This window comes from Eublepharis macularius, chromosome 4 (genome assembly GCF_028583425.1).
Source record: "Eublepharis macularius isolate TG4126 chromosome 4, MPM_Emac_v1.0, whole genome shotgun sequence".
Taxonomy (NCBI): Eukaryota; Metazoa; Chordata; class Lepidosauria; order Squamata; family Eublepharidae; genus Eublepharis; species Eublepharis macularius.
In genome coordinates, this window is record NC_072793.1 from 33,314,230 (window position 1) to 33,341,551 (window position 27,322).

Sequence of the window (27,322 nt, forward strand, 5' to 3'; positions counted from 1 at the left end):
CTGTTAAATAGAAGGCCTCGCCCTACGTATATGTGGCGTTGGGGCTTTATAAGCAGGTTGCGTTAAAACAGGCCTGGGACAAAACAACCGCTGCTTTACCTCATGTGTATATGCAGTCCGCTGTTATGTGCAGTTACTCGGGAGTAAGTCCCAATGAAAAAAGTGGGATTTACTACCAACCTTCCATAGGATTTCAGTGGGAAGTAGTTAAAATTTGAATGATTAACTTTTAGTCCTCTGAGCAGGCCAGGCCAGCATAAGAAATGCTGAGGCCCTAAACTATAATAATAATAATATTTGATTTATATACCACCCTTCAGGACAACTTAATGCCCACTCAGAGACAAAGTGTTGTTATTACCCCACAACAATCACCCTGTGTCAAGTTTGACTTCAGATTGTTACAAAAGTGTTAAAACTGAAAGTTTGTTTTAAAAGTTTGAATCAGTTTAAGAAACCCCCTTACATTAATCAAAAAATTCGAATTTAGTAAATTTTTTTGTATTTAGAGGCCCCTCATGATCTGAAGCCATGAGCTGTAGTTTACTTACTAGTTTTGGTGCTCCGTGTTTTACCCTAGTAATTACTCCTCACAGGAGTAGACTTGGCTCTTAGGAATCGATGTGTAAGGCCATCAACATTGATGAATTTTAAAATGTTATGCAAGTCTGACTTTTATACAGGTGTTTGGCTAATAATCTTGATTAAGAATTGTAAATTCTTTTTGGATTTAATTTGTTGATTTTTGCTGTTTTAAAATATTGGATGTTTTAAAATGGCAAGTTTTCTTAGGTCCTATTTTGGGGATAGGCTGCCTATGAAAATTAAATACTGTGTCTGAATGTAATAAATAGCACCTTAACGATTAACAAAATTAATTCCAGTATACACTTTGGTGAATAAGAGTTTATTTCTTCAGCTATAGCAAAGCTGTGACCTCTCTGGGATTATGTCTTAACATGCTCCAGTGCCAGCAGTAAGATAGAAATTGGGCTGATATTGGTATGTGAAATGTCAGAGCCATTGGACTGATCTGCCAAATAAGGAACAAGAACCCTGCCACGACCTACATTCCATACAGGTGCCTCCTGAAGGGCAAGAAGCCTTTTTGAGAACACAGGAGCCTATCCTTGTTTTTGAGTGAAGACATTAACATGTGCGTCTTTCTCATATTAAAAAAAAATACTACAAAAACTAATAGGACATGGTTTGCATTAAGCAAATGTATTTCCACTTAACGCCAATGTAAAAATATCTGCTTGAAAAATACTCATGTATATGATGCAAAGTGGTATATGGTACGACCTTACACAATACCGCAAACCACGTGCATGCTAGCACTACATCCTTCTGCACTAAAGAATACTGCAGCATTCTTGCACACCTTATGCTAGCTATGTGAAGCACATATCTATATAGAGAAAGATTTAGGGCAGAATGAGAAAAGCACAACAAATTCAATTTTTGGAGCTCTGAATAGCTCAAAAGCAAGGTTTCTTAACATATAAAGTGATATTTTAAATTTTTGATCCCTTTGAACACAAAGTGAAAGGTAGGTAACAGTGCTATCCTGAACAGAATTACGCCTTTCTCAGCCAATCGTCTTCAATGAACTTAGAAGGGTGAAACTAGGCTTAAGATTGCACAGTTAGAGTGTGTATACATATGAAGGCTAAAAACTCAGGGTTCAGCCATTTGGAAAATTAAAACCCAGAAGTAATCCTATTTTTTATTTTATTTTTATTTATTATTTATAATCCACCTTTTTACACAGTGTGACTCAATGCAATCAATGACTCAAATGTTCAATAACAATTCAATAGGGTATGGATTTCAGAAATTTGGATACAAATAGAAATCCAAATACAGAACTGAAACAAAGCATAAGAAATTAGACATGGTATATTATATTAAATGGTGCAGAAACTACCCAGTAGGAACACAGTAGTATAGTCCGCAGCTCCTGTCCCTTAACCAGAGCATCTTTATGAACCATTTCCTTGCAGTACAGTCCTCCGGCATGTATAAAAAAGCCATTCAGAATAATTCAGTTTTGCATAGTTTATGGAAACCTAGGAGCGTGGGAGCCCTCTTAATCTAATAGTTAGACCTTTATTGAAAAAACCCTTCTTAAAATAAATTTAAATTTTAAATAAAATTTAAAATTACTGCCTAATACCTAATTTGTCATTCTTGGGAAAAGAAATGGAGAGAGCTGTTGCTGAACAGCTCCAGGCCTTCCTGGATGAGACTTCTGCACTTGACCCTTTCCAATCTGGCTTCAGGCCTGGGTTTGGGACTAAGACGGTGCTTGTAGCTCTGGTTGATGACCTCCACCTTCAATTAGATAGAGGACTTTCTCTGAGTTGACTCCATCAGGAGACATATATAGAATGCATTACTGTATAGTCTAGTCTTCATGTCACCCTGGCGGGGATCCAGATGTCCAGGTTGGCTGTGTTAATGTAGGGGGTTGTCTTCAGAGTTAGATTGAATTGGAATAAGGCTTTTTTTTTGCAGTCATATAAACTTGCTTCTTTAGCAGCAGTGCTGGATCCAGAATAACCCCTAGGCTCTTAACTGAGTCTGCAAGGGTCAACTGAACCCCATTGAAAGTGGAGAGCAGAGTGTCCTTCAATATCCCTGACTTCCCAACCAGCATCAATTCCATCTTGTCTGGGTTCAGTTTCAATTTGTTTGCTTTCTGTCATCTGACCACAGCTGTCAGGCAGTGACTCAAGATCTCTACTGCACCATCCAGTGATTTGGGTAGCGAGATACAGAGCTGGGTGTCATCTGCATATTGATGACATTCAGTTCCATAACTATGAATGATTTCTCCTAAAGGCTTTACATAGAGATTGAATAACATGGTGAATAAGACTGTGCCCGGTGGAACACCACAAGATGATTTCCACACTGAAGACGGCTGGTCTCCCACAGCAACCCTTTGAGTCTCTTCCATAACAAATGATTTAAACCAGTGAAAGGCACATGCCCTGATACCTATTTTTGCCTCCAAATGTTTCACAGGATGCTATGATCTACTGTATCAAAGGCTACAGATAGATCCAGAAGGAGCAACAAGGAAGCATGGCTTTTGTATACATTCTGACAAAGTTCATAAACTTAAGCCACCACCACCATCTCTGTCCTACAGCCTGGCCTGAACTCAGACTGAAAAGAGCTCCAGACCTATCCAAGCAGCCCTGGAGTTGGTCTGCTACAAGCTCCCACTGCAGCCTCAACAGACTGTGTTTGGAATTGTACAATCCCCCAGGGTGTTTTGCAATCTAGAAGGATCCAGAGCCTTTGTGGACAGACCATTTTAATGGGTCCTCTCTTTTTGCGAGGTGTCAAGGTCTGCCTTCATTAGATAGTGATCAGACCATGATTCAGGCCAAATCTCTAGCCCAGAAACAAGATCTCCCCTCAAAGGCTTAGTGCAAAAGGTTAAGTCCAAGGTGTGGCCTCTTTCACGTGCTGGACCAGTCATTATTTGAAAAAGGCCTATAATCCTACTGACTTTAATGAGGATATTTATCACAAATGCTTTGGAATTTGTCAGGAAAAAATCTCCTGGACTTCCTTTTAAAATAAAGAATGCAATCTCAAAATTTCCAAGTGATTTCCAAATTATCTGATCCTTCGGTTTTTGTAGTACTGCACAGCCAAACAGCTAGATACATTTGTTTAATAGGTTTCAGTATCTTACACTGTTTAGTCTCTCTGAAAATGGTAAATTGTTCTGATCCAACTAAAGTTTGTGGTACTTAAATAGTACTGAAATCAATGATACATGTTAGCCAAGAGAAATTTAAGCTCTACTGATATCAATGCGTCTTCAGTGTGACACATACTAGTTGGACTGAGGCCAACCGCAGTTTTCATGTCTTCACCACCTTTAAGAGGGATCCAGTTGTAGGGAACATTTTCTTTTGCTAAATGTGCTGATTTATGTTTTCCCATACCACTGCTGTAAAAGTAGGCTAGAGATTTATTTCATTGTGTGTGGGGGGACAGAATTCCTATTCATAATTTGTAGTAAATCTGATTTTTATAAGCTTCTCACTTTTTATAACAAAAGTATATTAAATCATCTAATGGTTATCATTTACACAGGAAACAGCAATCATGAATCTACTGCTAGTGTAACATGAGTTTGGTATATTAGCCAAATGGAACAGATGCAATTCAAAGCCTTTATTTTAAAACATCTTGGCACTTTTCTGATTTTACAAGCTATTTTTATCATCATTCTAGTCTGTTGTGGTTTTATGCCACATTTTTACAAAGAAATTTCCTGGCTAGCTCAACTGTGAATAAAACTCATTTTTCCATGGCTCCGATCCAAATTAAGATGCTGTAAGCAAGAACTGTATGTACATTTGCAAATAGTTCCCTCAACCAATTTTGGTAGCATTGGCAGATTTTGTTAGTGAGAAGAGCAAAACCACAACAAAATGGAAACAATGAATTTTAGCCACTTTGTCGGAAATAAATTAATGGTGACAACGGGAGCAACAGATGCAGCTTTGTAACCTGCCTATTATTTTTATACATCCTATTCTTTCATGCAGGCTCATGTTCTGACCTAGGCTGGAGATGGAGAGGGACAATAATTAGGGAACACAGACAAAAAGACACCCACTTCTACTGCCTTAATTCTTGCCCATCTATTTCATCTCAATACAACATGTAGAGATGGCTCCACTCTAACCAGTTGTTGTCCATCCAAATTCCATCTACTTATACATTAGGGCTCATTTCTCAGTTCATCCCCTTCTCCAAGGGATGGGCACACCCTAAACCACCTGACCATTTCTTCAAGTTCAGTCTCTTTAGAAGAGTTGTATGACTCTTTTACTCCTCAAAACCCATTCCATACCAAACTATTCTAGTGCCATAGAATAACGGGGCAAACATAGCACTCAGCACGGTATTTTCTACCTTATTTGGTAAATAGCTTTAGCTAGTCCATGAGCCCACATCACATTCCTAGGAAGATCTATAAGAGTCATTGCTACAGGTGAATTGAATTCTTTCTAATTTGATTCCCAGACTTGCTGTGCCACAAGCAAATCTTTAGTTTGGTACATACAATTATCCTGGTACATTGCTAAGCACTGACATTGTCAATACTACGGGCAGATATGTCAGTACAAATGAAGGACTGGAGTCTGTCACCCACAGTACAATGGATTGTATCCACTCTCTCTTCTTACTGTGCAGAATAACTCCGCTCGTGATGGCAGTGTTTGAGATACAGACATAGGCTGTTTGTTAGCAAGGAGAATTACACACTTCATAAAACAAAGAAAGCCAAGACCATTCTTTTATGCAGTATAATTTAGATCCAATATATGGGAAGATGGATTAAGCAATAAGAGTTGCTATCAGTGGCATATGCTGACCAGCTAGAGTCAGCCCAGAATGGACTGGTATAAGCAGTTAACGCTATACAAAGCAGATTAATTTAGTCCTGGATTGCAAAGAAAGAAATTACAATTGTGTTTGACTATTGTTTAATGGCAGTTATTCTTAATTTTTCCTTATTTCCCCACACACTTTAAAAGACTACAGAGTATTTGAGTTTTGTAGGGAAAAAAACAAAGATAAGTACCCACCATCCAAAAAGTAAAAAAAACAAACAGCTTAGTAATTGACAGTATTCTCTAAGGAAATAAACATAGGTTTATCTTTTTTTTCCCTATTATAGCAAAATCAATATAATCAGGTGCAAAAATTCTAATAATTCCAGTTCATTCCCTAAAGCCTTGATAAAAACATTGGCCTGGATCCAGAGAGCCATGAAAAGATCTTTGGTGCTTTCCCCATGTTGCCCTAGCCCTTGAAAAGTTGTTCCTGAGGGTCGGGAAGAGCATGTATAAGGCATTCAAGATGGTGAAGAGACTGCATTTAGTAGGAGGAACAGACCAAAATTCCCACCATCTCCTGCATGAGTGGAAGTATTTTGATTAATATGAATCCAGCTAACGGAATCTGCAGTACTCCTACAGTACAACATTCTGTCAATAACCAGTACCAGCAGCAGTAAGGGAAGGTATAAGGTTGTTTTCATTAAATATACATACCCAGCAGTAACTGCTACTTCTCAGTCAGACCTGATAACCCAATTCTATGCTTGTTTGTCCAGTTGGGCTTACTCTCAGATAAGTGTCTAAAGGACTGCAGTCCGAGTAAATGTATTTTAGAAACTGGCTGAGGAAAAAGTAGGCCAAACCATTATATAATGATGTTACCTAAAAATGGCCTTTTGGAGTTATGAGCCATTGCACTGTTGCTGTTTTGGCTGAAGAAAATAACTAGGATGGCCTCACTTTTTGTTGTGTGGATCTTGTGCCTTCCTGCCCAAAAGAGACAACAAAACAGAATTTATTTTGTGGGAAATATACATTATACTTATGGAAATCTTTAATACCAAGACCATGCAGTTAATAAGGTACATTTGTGTAATTCAGTTATCTTCAATGAATGAATGGGAAAAATTCAAATTGTAAAAATAAATTCTCAAAACTAGTTTTATTTTTCCTTCCAGTATGGAAACAGTGTCATAATTTTTATTAAGAACCAGAAGTAACTGGTAGTTCATAATATGTAAAGATCGAAGAAATGTAATAGTATCCCCATGTATCGGAAAATAGTTTATATCAGAAAAGTGTGTAACTCTTCAGAGGTTAACTCAAACCATCTGTGTATACTTTTTAATACAATACTTAAAGGGGATGTTGAGTTTTTTCTTTTCAGCATTTGAAGAAAATTATTTGCAATGAAATGTTTGCAGGCACTTCAGACCTGTGTTCTTTGTCATAGTCCAGTTTACATCCCTACCCCAGTCCCATAGTTCTGTACTCAGAGCCACCATCCTTTGGGTCTCCCCTCCTGTGTGAAATATATCATCTTTTGCAGTAGTATTCACACTTTTCAGATCTGGGACCTACCTCGAGCCTGTATGTGGCAGTATAGCACCTGCCAAGTTACAACAAGTGATAGAAAGTCACATGATATCAGACTCACATGACAGAGAGCAGAAACTCTGCCTAGGATAAAAAGCAATTCTCTCAACCACTGAATGACCTCACTTAACTGTCATCCAGTTCCTTCTTTCAGTGTGTGTGCAAAAAGAGGCAGGGAGTGTAACATCCCTGCTCTATGTACATTCACTGGCAGCAGATTCTCCAAAAAAGAAAAAAAAAGTGGCTCAGCAGGGAATTGCAACAAAGTGGGCCTCCATGACCCGTCTGAGTGTCCCAACCTATAGGTTGAAGACCACATCTTTAATGGCAGCAAGACACTATGTAAGAACAAATCATAATCTGATGTTGCAGCAGTCCATTCTCCTGCCCTACTCCCCACTTGCTATTGCTAATATATAAGAATCTTCAAAACATCTACTTAACCTTGTAGCTCTTTTTTAAAACTATCACTAGAAAATACACCAATATAGGCATACGGTGTACTCCGTGGGAACCAAAAATGCAGGATGCCCAACCTCACTTCTTTTAACTTGAAGGCTACATCTTCTGTACTCAGGCCACAACTCTATAGCTGGCATGGTCACTTAATGAAAGCCAGCCTAATTCTTCCCCCACTCTCTGGACAGTGCAGTCCTTGTTATTGTAATTGCTGTGTGGGATGTGGCTGCACAAGTGTCCTGGGACTTACAGGACAGGTGCTGTGATTACCTACCAGTGGTCCAACTCCACCTCTGCTTTTTTGTAAATTTTTGAAACAAATGTTGAAGACTACACTATCCTGAAGGCACCACTCTTGCGTAAGTGGAGATCAGCAATGCTTCATCTAACCCTGAGCTCACTACGTATTATATGTGAGCAAATGAGGTATCACATTATTGCCATGGAAAGATCATGCGCAAGAGTATCCAGCAGCAGTTTTACCATTGCTTATGGCACTCTGTGTGATCTGGTGGAAAAACCTTGAGTTGAAGACATGAGCCTCACCATTTGTATATTTGAATGGATTCCATTGGACACAGAAGAACAGCTGTGACAAAGTTACATTTTCTGCACTAATGGGATATCTAAGTGAGTGACATTCATTACTGAAAGAGACTTAAGATCGTAAGTTCATAATTACAGACCAAGAGTTGAGCAGAAGAGGCCATCACAGAAAATGCCCATAAAAAAAATACTCATCAAGTTACTCAAAGGTAGCAGGGCTATGAGTGTGACAAGTTAACAATCCTAATTTATGAAGGAGACAGATTTCATTTCAACCTTCTCTGCTGAAGCCTGTATTCTCCACCATACTTCGCTACGGGTGATGAGTGAGTTACCGTCGCTTCAGCACTGAGACACAGTCTTTCTTTAAAGGCCCAAGCTGCATATGGGCATCTACACTTTCTAGGAAAAAAGCTGGTTTGAGGTTGTGTGTGAACAGTGATGGAAACTGGTGGTTGATCTTATTCTGGAAGGGATCAAAATGGCCCTTTTTGAAGCGGGCAACTTTGAACTGCTGTAGGCAAGTTGTCTTGGAATCTTTGACTCCATAGAATGTGAGTGCTTTCTCTGAATATTCCAGGTACACCCCAATGGTATGAAAGAAAGGCTGTTGTATTATGCAGTCAAACCCACCAAACCAAGCAACGTAGTTCTGCCCATTCCACTGTAGACAGCAGGACTTCTCATTCCTTCCCAAGCGACCCCTGTCATATGACTCCCGGGGGTTGAAGTCTTCTGTGATGACACCAATGCTCACCCAGCCATCAATGATCTCCACTTCCCAGTAATAATTGCCACGGTTCATTACATTCTCACCGAGTACCTGCTCACAGTTGATGAACCTTGTTGAGCTCTCAGGGTAGGCAATGGGATTCAGCACACGTTTCGCACCCTTTGTTCCAAAGAGCTGAAGGAATTTATCAGCTGTATCACTGTCCAGATCAATGATGAATGCAACTGTAGAGGAAGTTAAGTAAATGACATGGAAGAGTGTAAGCAAAAACAGTCACATAGTATTATCCCTTTGTCTTGGATACCGAGATTGCAGTAATGGACGATGACACTCGTCAATACTGCATTCGTCTCCTCCTGATCTTACACGAAAGTAAACATTTTAAATCAGGTGACCCCAAAATGTCAATGCTACAACCTAATTCAACTATGTAAGACAAACAGATGTTTGTAACTGCTTCATTTTTTGTGCATCAACTTTTTATGTGTACATTTTGGCCACAAGCTATGTCTAAATTCTACTGATAGCAACAAGACATTGTGCGTTCTTACCTAACTTTTTTCATTGGTTTCAGTGTGATTTTTTAATTACAACTAACTTTAGTTGGGGTAGGGAGACTGTGTGTTCTTCTCCACTTTTTTTGTAAACACAAAAAATGGAAAGAAGGTTTTAACTTCCAGCAAGAGGGAAAGAAGCATATTAATTGTTTAGACACAGAGCAACAAGTCTACAGGGACAAGGGGCTGTACTGAATGAAGGAGCACTGCTGTTAATGCGCCCCCCCCCCGAACCCTTCTGTCCTCTAACCCTAAACTGCCATGATGGTTACTGTTGCCAACAAGCCTGGAGAAAAACCATCCTTTAATGGGACATTTTTTCCGCCATGCCATGAAAAGCTTCTTCTGCCTCTTTCTAAGCAGCAGGACATTTTTCTCCAGGCCTGTTGGCAACCCTCTAATAGTTACAGGTTTGTCCCTGCAATGATGAGTGCTAGACATACGCACATTTAAGCAATGAAAGTTCAGGAATCTTCAAGAAGCACAAAATTCTCCTTTAGAGAGTTCTAAAAATACTCTTCAGACTGCACTCCTTTCTATGATCTTTGCATATTAGTGGGAGATGGAACAAAAATCCTAGACGGGCTTTTTTAAAAAAAGAAATGTATAGTAGAAAAAAAGACAATACTTTGCTTTTTATCGTAGTTAAATAAAACATACAGCTCACTATCCTTCTGCCACTGTTTTCTGTCCTTCTCACAATGATAAGAGAACAGTCAAGCTCCTTTAATATGCTCCTCCGACATGGGAACAGGAAGGGAGCTTGGCAACAGGGCCATTCACTCCACTAGACAGTTTTCACACTGCTTTGCTTGACAAAGAAGTGGTTTATAAATACTGAAAATACTCTGGATAGTGCTGGATTAAACTGGCCAATCGTCTGCGTCAGGCAGATCCTTATTTAATTTTTTTTGTCATGGGATGTAATGAGTTCTCTCTCTCTCTCTCTCTCTTGGATTAATGAGCCAAAAGTATGCACTTCTAAATTCTGTTGAACAGCTGCGGATATGCTTTGAATTACTGGGACTTAGGGCCAAGCTAGAGATGTTGGAAATACATGTTTGGCTCTCTCTAAGGCAGATTCATATTCGTTTTAAGCTTCAAGTGGGCTTACACCTATCTAATAAGCTACGTGGGAATTCTGCTTTCTGCCAAGACTTCCTGCAGCAAAAAAGGCAAGAAAATTGCAAAGACAATAGATAAAAATGGCCTTACATTTGAGGAAATAGTCTCGTGATTCCAAACAAGCGGGGTTGCTGCTGCTTTTTTCTGAAATCTGGGGTTCAGTGGCCACTGTGAGGAGAGAAATTAGCTATAAGTTGACATCAGCAGCCCTAAGAGCAAAACTGAAGCTGCAGTACAGAAATTCTTTCATTTGCAAAGAGCTCTGATCTCAGAGGCAGGCGCACTATTCCGTGCTGCCACACGAGGGCACATCTCTTTTCCGCCTTGAACGCTGCCATCACCAGCAGAACTACTCTGTTTAGCCGTTTAAAATTTTATAAAAATAAAAAACAGGAAAAACTACAGGTTGCTTACATGGGATTCAACGTGGCTGGAATCCCACGCTGAACCCCAGTCAGCAAGAAGTGCTATTCAGAACTGTGCTGTGGTCCTTTACCACTGCCACAGGGACAGGAATAAATAAAGGGGCATTTATTATACAGAGATGTTGGGATGAGCAACCTCTTCTCCAAGTCTGTTCACTCCCGTCACTTTGCCAGCTCCTCCCTTAGCCTTTTCCCCACTGCAAGTGGGGAATATCAAAACAACACAAAAGTCCAGTGGCATCTTAAAGACTAACCATATTTATTTCAGTATGAGCTTTCATGAAGAAAGCTCATATTGAAATAAATATTGTTAAGTCTTTAAGGTTCCTGTAATGTCTTCAGAAAGGAGAGGCCATTTCCAAAGGGCTGAACAAAGATTTATTGTAGCTTCATGGTTAACAGGACAAACCAGCAACTGTAGCTGCAGAAAGAATAAGCAAAAATCCCAGAACAGAGATAAGGCCTAGGAGAGTGGCTCAGCCTAACTGAGGCCGAACTTCACCCCACCACCTACGGTGAGCCAAGAGGGCCAATACACTACGGTTCCACTGAAGTTTTTGATATATTTTGCCACAACAGACTAACATGGCTCCCTCTTTGCAACCAGGGGGCTAAACCTTTGACCTGGAAATGGCTAGGGCAAGTATCCCAGACTTGCTAGGCATCCAGGAAGTACATCTCTGCTGCTTCTCCCACAGCACTGAGCAGGCCCTGAAACATGACTTTGAAAGGGATTAGGGTGATGATGGTACCTTGTCCTTACTGAGAAGGAGAACACAAGTCCCCTTCAAACAATGCAATCCTAGACAGTGTTACACCCTTCCAAAATCTATGGGTTTAGAAGGGTATAATTCTGCTCAGGATTGCACTGAAAGTTATGCAAGCACTCCTCAGAGTGTCATATCTGAGGATGAGGATCTTAGTTATAAAAAGTAATAATAATGGCCAAACTGAATGGGGAAAAAATTAAACATTTTGTCCAGCTCCACAAGGAAAATGCAGAAGGAAAGAAGTTTCAACAAAACAATTAGGAAATAGAACAGAGCCAGCTGCTTGCCCCTGCCACTGAGCTCTTTGTTTTTTACAGATCCAATCCTGCCAGAATTAAAGCCTGTCAATCGAAGAATCCTTCCGTGTGTTTGGAAAGACAAGGAAAGCCACTTTGGACCTGGTCCCCAAACCACCCCTGGCCACACCCGGTGATGGGCTGTTTGTTGCCTTCTGTTTTATTTGAGTCATTGTGGAAACCTCATAAAACCTCAAGAGGGAGGCATGGGGCCCAGAAACCTGAGGCTGAGTTCCAGGCTTGTTATTTCGCAAGTGTACAGCAACTGCGTTGTGTGCAGTATTCTGAGTGGCGGCAGACTTGCCCCATCTTCCCCCTCAGAGGCTGCTGGCATTTCACGTTCATGTTCTAGTTACAAATGCCAATGTGAGAGTCCGCTATCTAAAATTGCTGAAGGGAGGGGTAAAAGGTGACCACAGGTCATGCAAACTGCATCCTGTGAATTCCAATATCCCAGATTCTAACTTGCACAACAGGAGAGGCAAAATTCTCTTAAGTACAATATATCACATGAATAAAAGAAGCAACTCTGCTATAATTGCATTAGGCTGGCTTATGGATTACGTTGCAGGGAGGTATAAGGACTGTTTGAAAAGGTTGGGAGAGGAGGAAGGAACTGGACTGGTGCTAGAAGGCCATGGGAACAGTGAAATGAAGAGAGGAAGCAATATGTAACTCCTTGCTCCCAGCCCAATCACAGAGGCTGCCAGAGCTCTTAGGAGTTTGGGGTTCTGCAGACAGTGGATCCATGTGGGCAGCAGCTTCTGGGATTCCTGCATCCAATATGTACTTAACTCTGTGCTTTTCACTTCCTCCAAGGGGTCAAGGCCATGGACAGAGATCTTTATTTCTCCCATTCTATCTTCAAAATAACCCGGGATATGTAAAACTGAGAGAATGACTGAAGGTCACCCAGTAAGTTTCATGGCCAAGTGGGGGTTTCGGCCCTGGTTTCCTCCATATGCTCCATTAGCTATTAAACCACACTGTCTCTAGAAATCATTACATAGCCGCAGATATTTCCCAATTAAACTACCCAACGACGATCAGAATCAGTAAAGAATTCTGTAACCAAAGCATCATGGACTGCATACAGCACTGCTTAGAACTTAAAGATCGTGTTTTCTTTGTTACAAACCTTCTGGCATCCCATAAAATACGGGCCTTTCATCTTCCTTCCCTGAGAGCTGGTCCCACTGGTTCTTGCAAATGTTCACTAGCTGTTCCCTCACAGCAGACACGGCCTGACTGGATTTGATAAAGCTCAGCTCTTTGAAGAAGTTTGTACATAGGAAGTTTTTCTCCTCCACTGCTATTTTCAGTGCCTGGAACTCCTGGACCAAAAAAGGACACAACAATTGACTGCCTGTGGAATTCATTTTACAGACCCACCTTTTCCCAGAAAACCAGAGAGCCTATGGCCACACCTCATGGTATGGAAACAGACATACCAGAAGGAGGGAGAGAGATAAAAACAGCAGCTATGCTGGCTGTAGCTTCTGGCACACTATTCTGTTCCAAATGTAGATCCAGGAATAGAATCCAAGTCCTCCCTATATAGTCCCTTTAACCCAGCCTCTACAAATTAAACAGATGGTGGCATTTCAAAACAGTTATTCTCTTTCCTGACAGGATTGAGTTCTACGGTCATTAGTGGTAGTCCCATAAACTGTGGGCCTACTGCAAAACCTGCCCCACAATGGTAGACCACACCCATCTATCTATATAAGCCACCTTCACATATTAACTATTAAGAGTATGTGTGCGTGCACACCCACAGCACATCGTGGCTCCTAGCTCCACACCTTTTCTCCACTAACACATCATTCTGGTGGCCAGGTGTTTTCTTTTGTGTCTATGCTCTAAAGAACATCCAGAGACCAGTGTTTACCTACAACGTTTTCAGTACATACCTTAAAATGTAACAGACATGTCTGTGCAAATATGTGTCATATAGTTACACTTATCAAAGAGCTGGGATTGAATTGGCTGTCACTCTTGTGAGATGGACAATTGGTGGCAAAGCCTGGCTTGCTGTCGCACAGTGTGTGCAACGGCCCTTGGTCATTCACCCCCAAGAACAAATTCCTCTATTCACCATGGCATATAGCTCAGCTCAGGAAAGACAACAAGCTCCTGCTCGTGCCATTGAAGTGAGTCAAGTGAAATCAGTCCCTTCACTTGCAGGTTCCAAGTTGTCCCTGCACTTGTACAGAATTAGAGGTGCAACTGTGGACACCAATGGGGTGGAAAAGCAGGGAGAAGCAAGGTGTGGAGCCTTGCCTTGCCTGCCCCTGCGGTTGAGCCTCTGACAGGTTAAAAAGTAATACATGGGATGCACCTGGAGGAAAGAGATGGTATCGGTACTGGGGACCATCTCCAAGTTCTGCCTGTGTTCAATCAGCCTGACGCGCCTCTCTTCCTTCTGCCGCAGTTCCTCCTCTGCCTCACCCAGCATAGCTCTTTCACCATCTTCAATGAACCCAAGGACCTCCTTCTGGAAGGCTGCAAGGACTCTGGCTGTCTCGCCAAACTGTTTGCTGACCTTCTCTTTCTCTTTCTGAGCAGTGTCCTAAACAAACACAGAGATGGGTTTATACCAGTTATTCCATTCAACCATCTGGTAGTCCCCAAAAACACATGCAAGCCAAATGCCTTCCTTTTGTAGCTGCTTAGAGCAGATGGGCTTGAACACTCTTCCTCCACTCACACCTTAGAGCCAAGCTACAAGTGATGCCTGACACAGGTTGGACACTTGTCAGCTTCCCTCAAGTTTTCATGTGAAATGTAGGCATCCTGGTCTTGCAGCTGTAATGGAGAGCCAAGCTGTAAAACCAGGATGCCTTCATTTCCCATCAAAACTTGAGGGAAGCTGACAAGTGTCCAACCTGTGTAAGGCGTCACTTGTAGCTTGGCTCTCCCACTAAAATCCCTCTCCCTTTGAGCACTAAATACAGATAGCATTACATTTGCTTGCCTTTAACACTAGCCTTAGGTGGCTTTAACCCTAAGATAGAGATTAATCGATACTGAAAAGAAAAGGAAGAGATGAAGTGTGTGAGACCAAGAAGATCTTCCTTATTCAGAATTTTTGACCAGTGGGTCTTCCAGTAAAATAACAAAAGAAAACAATCTCATTTTCAGCCACGATTAACAGATCAGGAAGGATTATGTCTACTATGGACTGGCCTGTTATTTTTGCCCTTACCAACTTTCCAGGAAGGGCAAACATCTCCCTACCAGAGCAAGTAGGGTGTCAGGGAAGACTACCGTAAAGCTTTCTCACAGACATACTTTTTTGTATGCAAGAATTTTGTGCAGTGTGCATGGCATTGTGCACTGCATTGCATATTGTGATGTGACCTATGATTTGTAGGGTGCCATTCCCCATTGGGAGCGGGGATTTCTTGCCCTCAGCCCCTACCTGGCAGGGGGAAGACTGCTGGGGGGTAGGCACATGTGCAGAGAGTGTGCAAGTTCCCACATGGCACCGGAAAATGATGCCATTTTCTGGCGTGATGGGTCATGCTGGAGGGTGATTCATTAAAAATCACGTCCAAACTTAGTGTTGAGAGTGATTTTTAATTAACACCCTCCCCAACATGACCTGTAGCTTCCTTGACGTGCCAGAAAACGACATCATTTTTCAGCACTATGGGGAAGTACAAGAGTGAAATCCCTGCTAACCCCCACCCCTAGCATTCCCCTGCCCCCTAGTTTGGACCCTCAGGCACCTGGCAAACCCTAATGATTTGTCACCTTCAACCAGAAGTGGTAGGGTCTTAGTGAAATAGGGGCAGAATTGTTATTGTAACTTTATATATTCAGGGGTGAACCGTTTTTGATAGTCAGTTCTAGAGACAGTCTACATTCTGAAGCCTTTCAGCATTAGGAAAGACTGCAGGGAATTCTATAGAGAGGAATGCTCAAGACTCCATTTCTGCCATTTTTCTGGAGGAAAGTAAAATAATCTTACTTTGATAAGATCTACTGTCCTCCTTGTTTGTGCAATGGTGACTCCAAGTTCATCCATCTGATTCTCAACACTACTCAGAATTTTGGGTCGTTGGGCCTTTGAATGAAAGAAAACAAGAATTAGAACCTCTATTTTAATGTATAAAAAGGAGCACATTTCTAATTTAATCCTCATGGTAGCAAAGAAATATGTGCAGTTAATTTACTTACACAACTGCTAAAATGAAGCATTTTCTCTAAATATGCTAAACACCCACAGGGCATCTGGATGGAGATTTCAGAGTCAGTATGTAGGATTTCACTTTGAACAGTGTCTCATCTTTGTATCCCATAAACCATCACCACCCCAAATATTTTTCACCAATGTAGATGAACTTTATGTTAAAGCTTTGTACTGAACAAGGAGTATGCGTAACAGCCGTGTTTGTCTATTTAAAAGATCGACAAATAACAATATAATTCCTTTTTTTAGGACCAATGAAAATGTCATAAAGTAGCAATTGAGCTTAAATGGTTAAATTGCTATCAGTGCAATCCTATGCAGAGTTATGCGAGTCTAAGTTCATTAATTTGTAACTCTGCATAAGATTCTAATATAAATTGCTGGGTGCTGATGCTGGGTGCAAAACAGATCTCAAGATGCAGCAAAGATCATGAGGGCGAGGAAGCAAAAAACATTGCAGTGAATCAGATCTCTCCCTAACAGTGAAAGAAACACCGCTGTAAGGTAGTCCTTGGTGTATTCTGAAATCTGTTTTGCATCGAATACCACCAAGCCCAATTCAATCTACAGCATCTTTTAAGACTGTGGCCTTGGGGCTTTCCCATCCTATTCTGAAACATCTCTATATTCTTCCTGTCCAAGTCTTTTTTTTTAATAGTATTTTTATACTCAACGCAAGGGGTGGGAAAGCTGAATATCAGAGTACAGAATTATACCTAGCTTGCATTACAGATAGCAAGAACTGATTTGTAGTACAGTAAAACCTTCGTTTGAGCTTCTGAATTCAGTTTTCTTGTACTCGGTGATTAACGTAACATATTATGCTTGTGCTACCTTCTACAAAAGTAAAATCTGCAAAGGGAGTTATGTTCACTATTTCCCAACTACCCAGTATTTGAATTGACTGAGTATGTGCCCATATCTGGAAAGTAACAAGGAGCCAAACTATACCCATTGAGTTCCAGACACCATTTAAACAATGTGCTGGATGAAGATAAAGACCAGGCTGAAAGGGTTGCACCAAAAGGAACAATCAGCGCTCTTTCAGAGAAACAGCTATAGCCCACATTGCATCAACACCTCCACCCCTACCAAAAAGCAAGGAAATTCAGAGTGCAATGGAACGCGCTTATCTGGGGAAGCCATAACAAGCCACTAAGCTCTTTGAAGGGGTGGGGAAAGGAAAGAGGTTAAACTGTAAGGTAGCCTTGATTAATTTACCAGAATGCCAGACTCTAGTAATACAGATGCTTCTTTTCCAAAAGTTGGGAATAGTTGTTCCTTATTTGTGTGTGCTAATTTATGTAAACATACAAAAATGTAAACATGCCTGTTGCCTAGCTTTTTGGAGGAAGAATAAAACAGCTGGTTAGTTTTTTGAAAATGATCCTGTGGATTTGACACTGGCTAGACACAGCAGTTCAATTTATTTGTCGAGAGCCCTGAGCTATTATCTCTATGCAGGACTGTCATACTCTGTGTCAGTCATTTGCGTTTGTATACACAAGCATATATGTGTACACACACACAGTAGAACAGTCTTTCAGACGTGCCATTTTTTTTAAAAAAGCAAATTAGTTTAAGCCTTCCAAATGTGGTAATCCCTACTACAGAACCAACCGCAATCTATTTTTGCCACACAATAAGGCTTCTGTCTCTTCCTTTCCACCAGGAGTGATAACATTTTATTCTCGGAAGGAAAATAATGAATAGAAGTCTCTTCTTCCCCCTGCCAGCTACAGACTTCTCTGGCAACACAACAGACTTGGAAACAACGTGTAGCTGCTTGGCAAAAGGGAATTAATTACTCAGAGCCTAGGATACAGGACTGCCTTGTACAGAGGCAGGCTATTGGTCCATCTTGCCAAGTATTCTGACTGGAGGTGGTTTTCTGAGCCATTCCTACCTTGCCACAAAAGATCTTTAAATTGGAGATGCCAAGGACTGAAGCAAAGCATAGCTCCACTACTGAGCACTGGGACCATCTGTATTCTTATAATAGCCAACTTACCCTGGTATAAGGATACTTAAATCCAGAGACTGGAGCCATGAATGGACAAGAAAGATCTTCCTATAAACCTGAAAAATGCCCCCCAAATGATAAAAGGAGCCCTATAGCTTTTAAGAATCAGATGCCCTCAGTGGCTGTTGCTAGGCAGCCATTAGCTAGTATCCCAGGCTTGGTTTTTGTCAGGAAAAGGCCAGGGGGGAGGTGGGCCCTTTCTAGTGCTGTTTGAGCCTTTGAAGGTCTCATTTGGGCCAGGCCCAGAAGCAACCACCAGGTGACGTGATACCACATGACTTGCAAGACTCACTCAGGCCTAGCAACTTGCTACGTTTCAACAGCATCCCTGCCCTACCCCTCCCAAAAGCCAGTGTAGTGTAGTGGTTAGAGTTTTAGAGTAGGATGTGGGAGACCCAAGTTCAAAACACCACTCTGCTGTGGAAGCTCACTGGGGGACTTTGATCCAGTCACATACCCTCAGCCCAACCTACCTCTTAGGGTTGTTGCGAGGATAATACAGAGGAAAAGAGTAGGATGTAAGCTGCTTTGGGTCCACACTTCGGAGAAAGGCAGTATGTAAATGAAGCAGATTAATAAATATAGATGAAGATGGCGGACAAGTAAAACATAAGTTGTTTGAAGGAGAGAAGGATGCAGGAAAAGGTGGGCTTATGGAGGCTGTCAGGAGAAGGGAAAGAGGAAATAGTTTGGGGAAGGGAATACAGAGAAAAGTGAAATACCACCCCCCAAGTCCTTGCAGATTCACCATGCAACTGAGCCTAGCTTAGCCAGCACCACACAACTGGATCGTAGGGGAGAGGCTGCTGGGTGTCGGGTGAGGTGAAGATGGGGGTAGATAAAAGTGGGTGGAAAGGAAAGAAGGAAGCAGGAAAAGGGGAAAGGCTACCAGGAGAGGGCAGGGAAGGGAAAGAGGACATGGTGAAGGAGGGGAAATTAGATGCCTTCTGCAAGTCTTTGCAGGTCCCCCACTTGTTATATGCTAATAGCCAAGTGGCCCTTATCTGAGGATTCTTAATTCTGGAGATTGGAGCCATGAATGAACAAGATAGATCTTCCTACACACCTGAAAAATGCCCCAGCTTTGCAAAAAAATTTGAAATCTGAAAAAAAGCACATATGGGGAGGTTTTAAAAAATCCAAAATGATAGGATTGCCTGTAACTTTAATCAGATGGCCTCAGCAGCTGTTGCTAGGCAACCATAACTGTTTAGTCAATATTCCAGGCTTGGTTTCTCTCAGAAAAATGCATGGAAAGGAGGCAGGTTCCTTTCCAAGGCTGTTTTGGCCTTTGAGGGAGGACTCGTTGGGGCCGGGCCCAGAAACAACCACTGGAGGACTTGCTACTTTATGACTTGCATGACTCACCCAAGCCTGGCTGCCTGCTACTTTTCAACAGCACCCCCCTCCCCCCACACCAAAAACCAGTGTACTATAGTGGTTAGAGTTTTAGAGTAGGAGGTAGGAGACCCAGGTTCAAAACAGCACTCTGCTGTGGAAGCTCACTGGCTGACTTTGATCTAGTCATATACTCTCAGCCTAACCTACCTCACAGCATTGTTATGAGGATAAAATGGAGGAGAGGGGAATGGTGCAGGGCGCTTTGCGTCCCCACTGGGGAGGGAGGCAGTATATAAATGAAGTAAATTACTAAATATAGATGAAGGGGGGGGGGGAAATAGATAAAAGGCGAGTTGTTTAGTGGATGTGAAGAAGAGATGGACATAGAGAAAGGTGAGAACACAGAAGCTGCCAGAAGGAAGGAAAGAGGAAATAAAGTAGGGAAGGGGATACAGGAGAAAGTGAAGTACCTGCCACAAACCCTTGCAGGTTCCCCACCAGCTAGCACCATGCAACTGGTGCATAGGGGAGAAGCTGCTGGGGGGTGGTGGTGAAGGGGGAATAGTGAAGAAAGGGAGCAGACAAAGGTGGGTAGGAAAGCAGGAAAAGGGAGAGAGGCTATGGAGGGAAGGGGAAAGGGATAGAGAAGGGGGAAATGAGATGCTCTCCGCAAGTACTTGAGGGTCCCCCAGTGGTAAAGTACCTAATTCTCCTAAATGTATTTTTAAAAGAAAAAAAAATCATGCCACCGTTTTTAGCACACGTTTACTTATTCATCACAAGTTTGTTACTCATCAAATTTATGGCATTTTAGGGAGGGTTCCTATGGTCCTTCCTCTACATCTCCATAGTGACTCCCCATACTGTATTAAGGAGACCTATTTCCACTGTGAAAACCAATCCTCAGCCTATTTAGGGTTACCAGCTTTTAAAACGGATCCCTCTAGCTGTTACTTTAATATCAGTTTGATCAGCAGCAAGGATATTTAACTCCATGCCATAAAAAGCTTCAACTGCCCATTTCTGTGTATTAAACCTCTGTTAAAGTGACTGGGCATTTTTTCCTGGCCAGCTGGCAATCCTAATAGCTAGAATAGCTTCCATCCTCTTATAGGGCTGACATTTCATGCTGGAGATACTGAACATCAAGTATTTCCTTCAATTATAATGAACTGAATGGATTAAAGCAACTTCTGTCTTTTTTTTTTTTTACAAGTGGCATCTTCGAGAGGGATAATGCTACAAGAATTAAGACAAAAACATTTTAACACCAGTTTGTGCTCCACTTTTTAATTGTTTGGTGCACTTTATTTCTTCCACATTTACTATAAAATTGCCTATAAGCATAATATCAACCCATAAAATGGATGGTTGGTGTATTTCAAATTATTGGGCATCATAGTATGCCCTATAATTAGATAATCAAAGGCATTACCATCGAACACAATCAGCAGTGCCTAGATGGTTTTTTGCGGATGCTTGCCTGTGGCCCGTTTCTGAAAGCTTCCCTCTCCCCACCCTAAAAGCTGTTAAAAAACTTTAAATCAATGTGTTTTTAAATTACTGTAAATCACAGTGACAAGTCTTTCCAAATGTAACAATCTGTAAAATAACACAGTGAATGCACCTTTGAGAGATGGAGTTTCCAAACAAACAGTGCTGTAGGATGAACTTTATCGAAACTGACAACTCAATTAAAAGTAGTGGGTGAAAATTTGGGAGATGAGTCATTGCCATCTGGGAAGGGGAGTGATGGAAAAAAAATCCCCGCCATCGTCAGTGGAACACAAAAGACTAACGGGCCAAGGAGCGGAACCTGGGAAAGGAGCCAAGGGAAATAAAGGAGCTGGTTTCAGCAACTGTGGGAAAAAGCTGAAGGGGGGGGGTACACAAGCCCCTAACGCAGCCACACAGCAGCCGAAGCCGTCAGACCAGGAAACAGGTTTGGCCCAATAACACCAGAAGGAACTAATCACTCCTCTCCCCCAACGTTTGTGTTTGCCTTGCCTCAAATCAAAATTTATCAGATTGCTTGCATGTGTGTAATCTGGCAGCCCAGACAGAAACCACCAAAAGGAAGATCGGCTAAGTGTTTGTTGAAATTATAAACATCTTGTTGATGATCTTGGAACATGATTTCGTCTCCTCCCCTTGCAGAGCATTATTCTCAGAGATGGCGACAGGGCATGCACATACATACACTCCCCCCTTCCGCCCAGATGCTTTTTGACTTCCCTCTGTATTAAGATAAAATCTAGCTCAAATACAGTAAACCTTTACTTATCAATACTTCAGAAAGTATGTTGTGACTTCCACAGGAAATGTTCCTCACTGAAAAAACTTCTCCTTCTCGCACCTCCTACCTGCTCAGGCCTTTTGGATCTCCATTCTCTGAAAACTCATCCATGCCTGGACACAATCCCTCCCAACATCCTGCTCCTTGACTCCAGCAGCTCTAACCTGATCTGGCTGTCATTTAGTCTTGACTCTGGGCGAAGCTACAAGTGACGAATGACACTTGAACGGCAAGTGTATTTCTCCCTGTTCACTTGCGCTCCACTCAATCCACTTGCCGTTCAAGTGTCATTTGTCACTTGTAGCTTGGCCCTCTGACTAACAGAAAAACCCTAGGCCAAGAGTCAACATAAAGCATGGGGTGGAGAAAGTGGACAGACATTTTTTCCTTCTCCCATAATACTAGAACATGCGTGTGCGCTATGTGCCATCAAGTCGCCTCCGACCTATGGCGATCCTATGAATGAGAGACCTCCAAAACATCCTATCATTAACAGACTTGCTCAGATCTTGCAAACTGGAGGACGTGGCTTCTTTTATCGAGTCAAGCCATCTTGTTTTAGGTCGTCCTCTTTTCCCAATGCTTTTTACTTTTCCTAGCATTATGGACTTTTCCAGAGCACCTTGTCTTCTCATGATGTGACCAAGTACGATAGCCTTAGTTTTGTCATTTTAGCTTCTAGGGAGAATTCAGGCTTGATTTGATCTAGAACCCACTTATTTGTCTTGTTGGCCATCCATGGTATCTGCAAAACTCTCCTCCAGCACATTTCAAATGAATCAATTTCCTTCCTGTCAGCTTTCTTCACCGTCCACATGGGGGTGGCCAATAAAGTTGATGGACAATAAATTCAGGATGGACAAAAAAACCCCCACTTCTTTATTCACTGAGTAATTAAGATTATGGAATTCAGTGCTGATATATGTAGTGATGGCTATGCCCATAGATGGATTTATAACAACAACATTCGATTTATGTACCTCCCTTCAGGACAACTTAACACCCACCCAGAGCAGTTTACAACACATGTCATTATTATCCCCACAACAATAATCACCCTGTGAGGTGGGTGGGGCCAAAAGAGCTCTGGAAGAGCTGTGACTGACCCAAGGTCACCCAGCTGGCTTCAAACGGAGGAGTAGAGAATCAAACCTGGCTCTCCAGATTAGAGTCCCGCACTCTTAACCACTACACCAAACTGGCTCTCTGTGTATTAAAAGGGGATTAGACAGAATCACGGAGGATAAGTCCTTCAGAGGTTACTAGCTATATAAGTAAAGGGAACCTTCATATTCAGAAGCAACAAATCTCTATATATTGGTGCTAGGAAGCAACATTAGGTGAAGGCCATGTCCTTTGTGCTCTGTTTGCTGACTCTCCAGAGCAAGTGGTTAGCCTCTGAGCCAAGCTACAAGTGACGCCTGACACAGGTTGGACACTTGTCAGCTTCCCTCAAGTTTTGATGGGAAATGTAGGCGTCCTGGTTTTGCAGCTTGGCTCTCCATTACAGCTGCAAGGCCAGGACGCCTACATTTCCCATCAAAACTTGAGGGAAGCTGACAAGTGTCCAACCTGTGTCAGGCGTCACTTGATGCTGGATTAGATGAACCGCTCATCTGATCCAGCAGGGTTCTTCTTACGTTCAAAAGGCGTATTTATTGCAAAGGCCAACTCCAAATCAGATCCCCTGTGATAGCGAGTGCCAAAATCTTACAAAGACAGTGATGTGTGTGTGTGTGTGTGTGTGTGTGTGTATAACTCCAGCAAGTATGGAAGCAATAACATCCTATCAAACAAGTTAATAATAACAACAGATCCAGGTCTACTCCACACCAGGGCATAGTCAAATGATTACATGTACGTGCAATGGTAGTTATTAATGAAAACAAACTACAGCCTATGACTTGACATTCCTACTATTGCTTTGCACAGTCCACCCCAATCCTCACAATCCCCCCAAATTAACTGAAGCTAGTTGATTCATGTATGCATGGACATTTCTTAGCATCATCATTCAATTACTCCTCTGAAAATGGGGTAGATCCAGCAAAGGATTGATTTAGCCAAAAGATTTTATTTTAAAATATATTTTTTCTAACCTTTCCATAAAGCCTGAGGTGGTTTATAATAAACTGCATGTAATCTGAAACACTGACCAAACCTACCCTCCCCCCAAAAAGTTAGTTACAGTATTTTTATAAGACCCAAACTTTAGGAATACAATAATAATTCCAGCTGGGCAGCGGTGTTAAGTCTGTAGCAGCAAATTAAATCAGGAGGCCAGTGGCTTCAAAATTTGAGTGACTTTTGCCAAGGACGAAAGGTGCTTTGCATAGACCACTGTTTCTATGGAGCAATGGGAACAATTTACACTTACCATACTGTAGCATGAGTTCCAATCCAGCATCAACTGAGCTAGTACAGCTGACTGTACTAGCATAATAAAGGATGGCGAAGGATTGTTGCTTAGGGAGACTGGTTATTGGTTCGTTTTCCCTAACTACAGCTCCTTCCCTCTTGTACACTGCATACATTTAAACAAAGTAATTAAAATTATTAGATCAGATTGCAAGTGAACTTTGATCTATGCGCTCTTTAGGAAAATGTTTCATCTTTTTTCCCTTTAAAAGGGGTTGTTGTGTATTCATGCGAATATGTGCCCAATGTTTATTTCACAAAAAGCATGGGAGGGGACTAATTCATCTTGAAAATTATCCAATAATAGCCTGAGGCTGTCATATCTATGGTAGCCACTTGGGTCATGCTACCAGGAGTAGTTCCAGCTCTTCCCAAGCAGTGCTTCCAGCAGTACAGTAACATGCAAAGCCAGTTGGCTGCTGCAGTGGACCACTGGAAAAAAATGGGAATGGCAGCTTTTGTATCCCACCATAGCTTCTCAAACACTCCCTGGCCCTGCACTCTCTCCACACAATCAGCTCCTGCCCAAATCACAGCCTCCCACCCTTATGCTTTGGCAGCCTTCAACAATTCAATCACTTTCAGTCCAGTCCACTATTGTTAGAACAGCTGGGCAACCAGAACTTGGCCCTGTCCATCAGCTCTCCTTGCACCCTTGTCATGGCTTGGCTGTTCCATGTTTTGGAAAACCAAACCTGCAACCACTCCAAAATCCCTAAGTTAAATGAAGAAAGAAACAGCACTGCTGCAACACATGTGACCACCAGATTGCCCCCACCCTCATGCCTTCCCAGCAGCCTTACAGATTCCTAGCAACATCATAGGCAGGATTCCTCAGATACGGCTGTGCCAGGAGCCTTGCCCTCCGCCACTCCAGCCGTGGCACAAGGATTGCAGTTTGCTTTGCACTGACTACATGCGCTGCATCCTGATTTCTGATCCCAGTTCCTTTGAATTTTGCTCTCAGCTGGAGTTGCTGAATAGATGAAACTGCTTTATATTGTGTGATCACAGGTCCATGCAGCTCAGTGCTGTCTAATCTGACTGGCAGTGATGCTCCACAGCCTTTGGCCAGGGTCTCTTCCAGCTGTGCTCCTTTTTAATGGAGATACCAGGGAACAAACCGACAACATTCTGCATACAAAAGCTACTTGCTCTATGATCCCTCCCTGTTTTGTCTGTATCTGCACCTTCCTTCCTTTGTAGCACACAAGCTCTGGAATTCCCCCAGTCCTTGCACTATTTATTCTTGTAGGTCATAGCTGCTCTTCTCCCTGAACTGGCCATAAGGCTAGGTCTGCACTGTAACAGTTCTTCATGGATTAGCTCTGGATTCTCCGAAGTCGTGCATTATGCTGTTGGGAATCCAGCATGTGGGACCCCAATTCAGAGTAGATTAATAGACTTCAGGGTCCACCCATGCCAATGGCCCCAGAAGGGCACTATTTGCCCCACTGGCCCAGGTCTGCCAGGTGTTCTCATTCACTCCCATTTCTAATTACAGGCAGACAAATTCACCTGCCCCTTCCCTCCTCAGCACTCCTTTATCTGGGATGCCCTTCAGTTATATCAGCCATCTAACCCCACCCCCACCCCCCAGATCGAGCCCTGCCAAGCCCCACAATCCAGTTCAGTTTAGAAAATTTTTCAAACTCTGTTTCAGGACCCTCCTGTTTTACTCCTTCCTTATTCACCTAATGCTACTTAGAAAGCCCTGCACGGTTCTTAACGTTAACCTGTGCTTAATTCAGTCCCAAAACTTTGCCATAAGAGCTGCAAAGCAATAGCAAACACAGGAAGATTGCTTTCCCCATACCATTAACTACTATCAAGCCAAAGGTGCGGGGCATTTAGAGGAAAGGTTTTTTAGGTCAAGGGCATGCTTTTCAGCTGTGCAAGGAGTAGCCCCAACACCTCTCCTTCTAGAAAACTAAATAAATTGTTCGGAGCCTTTCCTTCACTACCCACTACAGGGCAGAATTTTCAGATGAACCCAACCTTAAATGCTTCTCACTTTATAAACTAATGTGCAGCTAAACACGTGTAAAGTACTTTCCCCCTCATCACCGGGTGACTGCAACCTGTTTGCACCATCTCCAGTCCGAATTACTTAGCAAACGAGGCGCTGCCTACCTGCTGAGAGTTCACACATCCCAGTCAACCTGCCACTCATCTCTTGCCAGAAACTACCCGACGCTTTCCCCTAAACCCGTCCCTGGCAATGCTCCAAACGCCGAATGCGTCCAGCAGTAATAGGAGCCACATCACTGCGCCCGGCTTGTGAGCAAAGTTTTAGGTGGGTAGCAGGATTTGAGCCCAGTGGCACCTGCGAGTGGCGGTCCCGAAGGCGCCGCTGGAATCCAATCCTTGCGAGCAACGCTGGCAGAAATCTCCGCGTCCCTCCCTCGGGGGCTGGTGGGCTGCTGCACAGAGGGGCCCCTTCGTGCCCGGCCAGACGCCCTACCCACCTCCACGTGCTCCCGCTCCACCTCCACCGCCACCACCTCGTGGCTCCGGTGCTCCTGGGCCCGGCACAGCTGGCAGATGCAGCTCTGGTCCGTCCGGCAAAAGCTCTCCAAGGGCTTGAGGTGCAGCTTGCAGAGACTCTCCTCGATGCGCCGCAAGGGCGGCACTAGCCGGTGGCCTTGGAAAGCGGGACTTTTGAGATGCGGCTGCAGGTGAGGCGCGCAGAAGGACGCCAGGCACACCAGGCAGGACTGCGCCGCCTTGGCGCGCTCCCCTCCGGTGCAGAAGTCGCAAAGCACCTCCTCTTGCTGGGGCCCGGGGCCCCCAGGCCGGCGGGAGGTCTGCGGAGCACAGGGCTCGGGCGCCTCCTCGGGGGACATGGCCAAGGCCGGGCTGCTCGCGGCGGGCTGCCGGAGCTGCAGCAGTTCGGCCAGGGTGTGGTTCTTCCGGAGCTGCAGATCGGCCGGGAAAGGTTCCTGGCACAGAGGGCACTTGGCGGAGCCCTGGCCCCCGGCTCCTGCGACGCCCCCCGGGCCCGGGTGGTGCCTGTGCGCTCCGATGCAACTCAGGCAGAAGTTGTGACCGCAAGGGATGGTGACCGGGTCCCTCAGGGCGTCTAAGCAGATGGGGCAGCTGAAGGGGCCTTCCTGGAGGCTGGCAGTGGGGCTGGTGGGGCAGGAGCCCGCGTCCAT

General features: G+C 43.1%; 1 protein-coding gene across 1 annotated transcript; it reads right to left on the reverse strand.

Annotated features, from left to right (window-relative positions):
* Window positions 1–4,188: 4,188 nt before the first annotated feature.
* TRIM47 (tripartite motif containing 47) lies at window positions 4,189–27,322 on the reverse strand. The gene is made up of 6 exons (XM_054976275.1): window positions 26,633–27,322; window positions 15,865–15,960; window positions 14,230–14,460; window positions 13,027–13,222; window positions 10,488–10,565; window positions 4,189–8,939 (listed from the first exon to the last, which is right to left on the reverse strand). Exons 1-6 carry the CDS (start codon window positions 27,320–27,322, stop codon window positions 8,314–8,316), a joined length of 1,917 nt encoding a protein of 638 aa, XP_054832250.1. The 3' UTR covers window positions 4,189–8,313.